Raw genomic sequence first — 8975 nt, 5'->3', positions numbered from 1 at the left:
TCAGCTTCACATCAATTGAATCCTATGACGACGCCGCCTCCATCCAGGACAACCACAAATCTCTTTTTGACTGCTAAGTCAGCAACACGCAGCTTACAGGCATCGACTATTGCACCATTTGCTGGTACAGAAATCCCTCTTTTTCTCTCTTATGACAGCAACAAACAGTTTTTTTTTTTACAAATTTTTAACATCAATTATCATTTTTTCTTTTATACTTCATGACAAAGACTTATGAAACTTTTTGCAATAGGAGCTGCAACATCATTTCCTGGATGTTCCTATGTTCCTAGTATGGGAACGGTGAAGGATGTCACATTGATCGTCAGCGACGATGAAGGCATTCCATTAAAAGTAGCCAAAATTACAAGTACTTTAAAGTTATTATTATTCTATAGTGATATAATAGTAATTTATTTTTTGATCACTCTTCATCGACTAATGATCCCATGATTGTTTTGTAGGGAATGATCTTTTTTGGAGAAAACTTGGTGATGAGTGTTTGCAAATATTCGGGCCCACCATGCGTACCTGGTGGAACATCATATCCTAACTAAAACCCCAAACCACTATTTTGATTTCATATCATTTCTATAATAGTTTTCCTTTTCATCCATTTCTTGAACTATATATATTAAAGGTAGCTTCACTTCATTTATGAGTCTAACATATTTTTTTTTACTTAAAAGGTGGAATAACCAATGCAAACTGTTGAAGGATGATCTTATAGAGAGCATGACCCAACTCTTTGGACCTCGTGCATTCGAGAGAAATAAGATCCTTGAAAAATTTGGTTTATGTTTGAAGTATATTAGGGACCAGTACAGAAAAAATTTACGAGATAACCCCAAGTACGAGCGTCCGCCCTATGTTCCTGAGGCTGAGTGGCAGGCTCTGATTTTGGATGGAAAGTATAAAGCTGACAAGAAAAATAATATTACACCAGTGGAGAGTACAGCAAGGTATGTGATACTATTGAGAATCTAATTATGTATTAATTAACCTCTATATTTATACTATCTAACATATTTCAAACTTTTCATAGATTGCCTGACACATCAAAGGCAACAAAGGCAAGACTAGAAAAGCACGGGACACACAAGCTCGGCTCTAGTGGTTTTTCGAAACTTCAAGCAAGAGTTGTAAGTATTAGTAAATGAAAAATTGTATCAAATTTTTTATATAATGTGATGGGAAATGCTAGGACTCCCTTATTTAGCTCATCAATTATAAATAGGTCGACAGAATATAATAACAGTAGTGGATTTTCATATTCAATATAAACAATTCAACAATTGAAGTCAGACTCTGCAATGTAGATTAGTGAAGATTCCTTCATTTACTAATATGAAATTATTTAAAATCTCACCCTTGATGTTTCCATCTCCATAGATTTCAAATTGATCTTGGGGAGGAGCAAGCTCAGAGGGATGGGTATGATAAAAGTAAGGCCACCTAGCAATAGAATTGCGGCAGATGTAAGTGTATGGAATGTTGGGTGCCTCAATTGCCCTCCTAACAACTCTCTTTCCTTTGTAAAAGCTTAGCCATAGTTCTACTGGATTGGCTCTGTCTATATCATGCCCAAATTCTGAAGGAAGAAACCTCTGCATCAAAGTTCAACAATTCTTAAGTCTATTACAGTTAACAAACATTCATGGTAATAATGTTAGGGTCCTATGTTCTGACCTTAATAGTGCCAATTTCTTTAATGGCGTCTACAATCTTAAGCTGATCTGTAAGTTGACCATCGCGCACAATTGAAATAACAATATCAATGCCTTGCATGGCCTTTACCATTGAATTATGATCACTTAAATCTCCCTGCAGAACACCCATTATAATATACATGCACATTAATAAGACCCATTACAGAACATGTAGACATTAATAAAACCCATTACAACACAAATTTTTACAACTATAATATAGCTCATGATCCCAACCAAATTAGACTCATTGATAAGGAGATCACTGACCAAACACCCCTTCTTAACATAATTTCTAAATACCCAACTTCACAACAAGACAGTCAAACATGATTATTTGTGAGATGACCGCTATCTAACAATTTAGCAAACAGTTGCTATAGTTGTTACCATGAACAAACAACCAAAGCTTAATCATATATTCTAAACCTATATGACCAATCAAAACAATCTACAGTCTGTAAAATCAATATTTTAAACAAGTACGCACACTTTACAACTGTGCCATACATATCTACCACAAAATCTTAGTTATGAACAGAGCTAGTGACATACATAGACAATGTTAAAACCAGAATCTTTCAATTCATGGAGGCACTTTTCTTTTGCAGAATCGTGGGCAGTGATGGGTCTAATGAGAGCATAGGTAGAATGGCCTGCATTTACAGCTGCAAGAGCAACAAAGCGACCAATATAACTAGTGGCTCCAATCACTAATATTTTACTTTTCTCTTCGTTCACAAAATCCTCATATGAAGAAATCTCACAAATGGAGGCCATGGTTGAGACTGAATTTTCCTCCAATAGTTGAGAATAAAGGCAGTGATTGAAAGAATGAGGGAATGCAACAGCACTTGCAGCCATTTTTATTTCGAAAGAGTTGAACTAACTCTTACCCAACTTAAGAATTTGGAGAAAATATGTTGGTACAAGCAAAGCATACAAACACACAACATTTATATAGTAGATTGCTCCATCAAAACTGCTCGATTTTTCTCCTATTATATTGTGATGGATATAGATGATTTGTTGTTGATATTTTAACTACCCTCCATTGGTTGATGAAACAATGCAAATAAAATTCACCATACCACACAAAAATGCAGGGCTTAGAGTTCAAGAGATGCCTCATAGAAGAAGATAAGAGAATTGGCTTCCAACAAGGCTATAGAGCCGTGGCTGAACAGCTATGAGCTGAAATCAGTGTGGAAGGTTCTAATAATGATTCATCTGAGCCACAGGTAAATAAGCTAAATGAAATTTATTTCAAATTGAATACTTTACCAATTAGTCTATTTGATGTTAAGTTCCAATATAAAGTGAGTATATCTATTTTAAGCAAGCAATGATAACAATGCGCAGGATGTTGGAATGCAGCCTGACAATCCTTCTACACAATCTGTGGATGCCGAAGATTCGCATGATGTGCATCCCAGTGGTGGAGGTATACATTTTCTATTAAATTTTTTATATGTAATTTCAATTGGTGTTTGGATTAAAGTAACATTTTGTATAGCAGCTGTAGAGGATTGAGGGGTTGATGTTCATGATCGTGTTGACGTTGAGTCTAGACAAAATGATGTGGTCAAATAAGGTAAAGAGCGCCACAGTTATTTTATTTAAAATAATTAAATACTTGTAACAATTATAATAAATTATTTGTAATTTAACTCTTTTATTTGTTATTGCAAAGGACCTCCCTTTGCAACAGCATAGGAATTTGAGATCATCAAGAACAAAGAACAGAACAACTGATGAGGGGGGAATTGATGATGACACTGATGCTCCTCTTAGAGATTACATAGAAAAAAGAAATAGAAAGAAAAAAAAGAAATGATTGTCATCTACATACCTTAATTGATAATGAATGAATTTTATGTCTCAATGAATTTAATTATGTGCTAATGAATGTTCATGAATTATGTGTTAATGCAGAATATTGATGAATGTTGCATGTTAACAAATCTAATGTGTTAATGAATGTTATCATGTGATATTGATTGAATGTTACATTTTATTAATGGTTGAAAGAATTAATGAATGTTAGATGTTAACGGGGAATGTAGAGTGATGTTAGGGGGAGGGGGGTGGGGCCAAACAAGCTTCCACCTTCACGTGGTTGGCCCTACTTAGTAGAGAATATTAAACTATTCTCGAAACAAAGTGAAGCTCAATAAGATACTAACAATAGGTAGAAACAAGAAGCAATAACAAGCTCCTTCTAGAACATAACTCTTACCAATTATTGCTATCTTCCCCACACTAGGAATCTCCATCATATTCTCATATGCCTGCAACAAAATTAGAATAACTAACCAAAAATAACTCATATTTTCATACTTCTCCATGCTTGGAATATAATCACCTTGTTTAGCCTTCTCTTGGCTCTTCATCTCCATTGTCTTCTCATCCTTCTCTTTGCACCTTGAGACCTCTACTACTATCTGTAACATGTCTTCACACCCTTGCCATTTGCCTTGGTATACCAACTCCTGGTTGGTGGCTATTCTATCTGATTCAGTCATCATTGTCTTTGTGAATTTTCTTTGTCCAACTTTCAATGGACACCATATAGAACCAATCAATATCATATCTTCTTCTCCAAGCCTTGTTTCTTTGCTATTTACATCAGCATTTGTACTTTTCATCTTTGTTCCAGTCATCTCCTTTCCCTCAAGCCCTTCAAGACCTGATCTTTTTCTGTCTTCATCAGCATCCTTTCTCTTTACCTTTGCTACAACCTTTTGAACCTTTTTGGTGTTAGGTTCTCCTTGCTCTTCAACACTTGATTGCTTCTCATTTGTTATTTGTCCTTTAAATGGACAACTTGTCTTCATATCATCCTTTTCTAGGTTCTTTTCCTCAACCTCATTCTCATTAGCTGTTTGCTTCAAATCATCATCCTTTTTTATCAAAACATCTTCCATTGCTTCACCATGTTCCTCTTTTCTTAGGAACCTTTCCCTCTCAAAGATACCAATGCTCGTTGACACCTTCGAAGTTGTCTTGTGCTCCTCCAATGGTGTTAATACCATCTTCTCTCCATTATTTTTGAAAGTGTAGGTGTTCTTTCTGACATCATGTATGGATCTCTTCTCAACCTGCCAAGCCCTTCCTAAAATTATATGACAACCACTCAAAGGTACAATGTCACACAGCACAACATCATTATACGATCCAATGGTGAAGGGAACATAAGCTTGCTTCTTCACATCAACACAACATCCAACATCCAATCCTTGTGCTTTGTAAGGCCTAACATGTGCTATTCTTGGTAGATTCAATTTGTTAACCATCTCAAATGAAACAAGATTTGTAAATGAACCACTTGAAACAATAACCTTTTAAAATTTCACAAATTGGAACATGAGATTGGATGGCTTGAAGCTGGGAAGCCTTTCTATCCAACAATGTTTGATCCTGTACTTCATATTTTTAGTCATGACCAACAACTTAGTTGTTTGGGAAGACCCAGGTATGTAATTGCATTGTATTAGATATGGTTTACGTTTTTGTCGAGATTCTATTACTACAAAAATGTTGGGTAGTCTGTAACTTCTAATTGTATGGTGTTTTAACATAATTTTTGTTTTAATTTGATTTAGTTAGATTGGAAAATGTCTACACAGTTACTGCTAGAAGCTCTTTCAATTTTCACCTGATGGAATGTAGAAATCTCATGTCTTCAAATGTTTAATAGAATATGTATATGAATTTTACTCACTTTCTTTTATTGCAGGTCAATTATTCAACTAATTTTTTGGGATCGACATTTGAACTTCCATTTTCAGAGGTTAGAAAGTTAGGCTTAGAAACTCAAGTTATGTTGAACCATGCCTGGACATCAATGTCTAGTTCAAATAATAGTAAATCTACACAGGAATCTCAATCTAAGAGAAGCTCTAAGGTATCCTTTTGGTCAATAAATAAGTTTTGTTCTTGAATTGTGTTCATCGTTGAGGTTGTACTAAGATTTGAAATGATCTATTGTTTTAAGTTCTTTCTATCAAGCTTTTGAGTTTTCTCTCCAATTCATGCCTTTTTGGATTTTGGATTTTTTGGACTTTGGTTATGGTAGTTTTTATAACCCTGTGAGTAAAGGAAAAAATAATTGGTTCTAGTTTTTAGGATTGTAACAAGTCCAAGCAGGTCTTGTGTCATTTGTTGCTGGTTGTTGATACTAGTTTAAGAGCATAGGATGGTTTAATGTAACCTTGATCTTATATTTGATATGGCTCATTAGATCTACTTCCTATTTCCTTTTTATTTTCTCTATCCCTTGATTTTAACATTGTGTCAATAGAAATTAATGGATTAATCTGTGTTGTGGTTCTGATGTCATTTTCAATTTATCAATTCTCTTTTAGGTCATATGTATAAATTATTAATGTTATATTTGTATAGGTATTGTTGTATGGTGAACAAGTGACCTCATGGAAGAGTGAAAATGGAGAAGAGTTACTTTTCATGAACAGTAAGGTGACTGTGACATCACTAATGAATTCATTATTTATTCCTTAGTTACTAAATAAGAAACTTGTAACTTTATAAAACTTGACAAACCCAAATTTGACTTGGACTCAACTCAACAAAATTTCCAAAAATAAAAAAAGCACATTTAACAACATTTATAAAACTGATATTAGAGAGAAAATAAGTGGTTTGTCATTCATTCACAAACAATAAAGAAGCTTAATACAATCACGGTGTTATATGATAAAAAATTGCAATTACAATTAATATTTTACAAATTTCTTCTATGAGTAGAACTTCTTAGTGGCTGTGTGGGTGCTCTTGAAGTTGATGATATTGATTCAACTTGAGAAAAATTATCTCTTTAATAGGCATATTGTAGGTAGCTACATCCATTCACATACCTTCTGCCTTCTTATGTGGTTATACCTTCTGCCCATTCTGCTACTTCTTTATTAATTTTAGTTATACCTTCCTTAAAAAAGAGTGTCTCTTAGGCTTGTCCATATCATTGACAGTTCAATTTAAATATGAAAGTATGTCATGAAGGTCAATGAGAGGTAGATGCTAAATGTATTGCACAAGAATAGGGTTATTTAAGTACTATTGAGTCAGTATTTTGCACTTCTTGGTGTGGAGGGCTTCAAATGTGCTCAAATTCCACTCACAACTAGAACTGCTACAGGGCTAGAAAACTTCGAAGATTGTTCACCACAATCTTCTCACTACAAATCTACAAAGACAAAATTTAGAGATTGAAAAGATGGAAAATAAATTGAAATTTTTAGTAAATGATTGATTTATTTATTTATTTGTACTAAGTTGTTACTTTTCTAATGTATAAAGGTGAAGATAATAGCCTTATGTATGTGTCCTTGTAAACTTCTTCAAAATTTTGTCCTTAAGGTCATTGTGAGGGACCATCCTCTATATTCATGTGTTGGGGCCATCCACGATGTTAACTTTCAAATTGTGTTTATTTCTATTTTTCAATTTACTCATGCCAAATATTGGTAAGTGGTGTAAAAAGTACAAATCTAACTGCCACTCCAATGCATAGTGCTATGTACAAAAGACCGATTCATGCATATGTAGAAGCAAAGGGTTTCATGAGCTAGAGGTGGAGAATTTAAATCCTAAAGCTACTTGTCTCCATACAACAACCACAACATTTAAACTGAGAAAGAGGAAAAACTGAAGCCTCACTTGAAAAAGGAAGAACGAGAAAAAACCAAGTTAGGAAGTGAATGGGAGGAAGATTTTGAGAATCTAACCTTAATAGACCACCAAAAATAGTGGTAACAAGATACAAGGAGAGAAAATAGTTTTTGACACTTGGAAGGAATAGAAGAAGTTAATTTTTTGAGTCCTCCTTCTATCACAAATGAAATGAGTACATGGATTGATGATGATTATGAGATTGTTCTTACTGCATCTCAACATCATACATTGAGGATGACATAGTAGGGATTGAATCTAGGGGTCATCATTCAAATTATGTGAAGCTACTTGGAGATAAGGATGTTCATCAAAATTATCCTTCACCTTTTAAAAAGTACATGACATTGACTAGCATGTCAGTGTTTTTGCATGAGAAGAGTAATATTTCTAATGTCAGTCAATCAAAAAATACATTGTGTGTCAAATCTAATCACCTCGAGGAAGATAGACAAAGAGATGTGATAGTGAAGGATAGGAACAAGTAGGTGAGAAAATGTTTTGATGAAACTATGGCAAGCAAAGAACTAGGGAAATTAAGGGATCGTGTTGAAGATGTTGAAAGAGCTCTATGATATCTAGGCATGCCAAGATGATAGCTTCACAAGAAAGAGAGAAGTTGCAAAAAATTAAATAGGAGAGATTGTTCAGACTAAGTATTGTAATTCAAATATTGCTTCAATAACTTCACTCACATTTACCTTGTCAAAAATCTCAACATATAGCATTGAAGTCCTTTAAGGATGAGGTAACAGGACAGTAAGCAAGAATAGATCAACAGCTATATATCATAGGACCTTGGATTGATATAAGCGAAAAAATGATAAGTTGATAGATGTTCGTGAAAACATAAAAAATAGAAAATCAAGGTGTAGGAACAAAACACTTCAAGGAACCAAAAGACAAAGGAAGAAATGATAAAGTTGACAACCTAGCTGAGACCTATGACCTAAAACGTTGTCCAGAGAAATCAGACAAGGAAAGTTTGGAAGGAGAGAGATTTGACTTCAGAAACAAGGATAACTTTCAGCTTGTTAATAATCCCTTATTTGAGGTTAGAGCTAATGTTTGATGTTCCCTTATATGACTCCTAAGGGTCTGTGACTAAATCCTTATGTTTTAAATCACAATAAACTTCTTTCTATTATTACTTATACTCAATTCTTTATTTTGCCACAAATAAATGTTAGGTATTAATAACAATATTTTTTTGGGGTAGATATATCAATGCAATTGTGCATGTATCTTGATGTTATGTACAAGTAATATCACCCATGCTTCTGATATATTCTTTAATTCACTGCTAGAGAGATGCAACTGATCTTTGGTAAAGAATATAGATGAACAATATGCAAATGTCTTTTTAAGTAGTTCTGATATCTTCAATCAAACTTTGATAACCAAAAACACTTCCAATAATGATGGAAATGACTTTGTGAAAATTCCCAATCCAATCAATATCAAAGACTAAACAAGGATTATATATATTGAAGTTGGAAGTATAGTGATAGTCAACTAAATGTCCTAATTTCATAGATCCTGATGATCTAATGTTGATTACTAATCTACAATAAG

At 33.9% G+C, this 8975-nt stretch overlaps 1 protein-coding gene across 1 annotated transcript; it reads right to left on the bottom strand.

The window, feature by feature from the left end:
* Nucleotides 1-1301: 1301 nt before the first annotated feature.
* Nucleotides 1302-2573, bottom strand: LOC149566790 (leucoanthocyanidin reductase-like). The gene is made up of 4 exons (XM_089816533.1): nt 2564-2573; nt 2265-2377; nt 1690-1824; nt 1302-1607 (listed from the first exon to the last, which is right to left on the bottom strand). Exons 1-4 carry the CDS (start codon nt 2571-2573, stop codon nt 1302-1304), a joined length of 564 nt encoding a protein of 187 aa, XP_089672659.1.
* Between the last annotated feature and the right edge of the window lie 6402 nt (nt 2574-8975).

This window comes from Cupressus sempervirens, chromosome 3 (assembly GCF_028749045.1).
Source record: "Cupressus sempervirens isolate cs-2001-9-10 chromosome 3, ASM2874904v1, whole genome shotgun sequence".
Classification (NCBI taxonomy): Eukaryota; Viridiplantae; Streptophyta; class Pinopsida; order Cupressales; family Cupressaceae; genus Cupressus; species Cupressus sempervirens.
The sequence above is the reverse complement of the archived record's forward strand: the minus strand, read 5'-3'. Positions and strand labels throughout refer to the sequence as shown.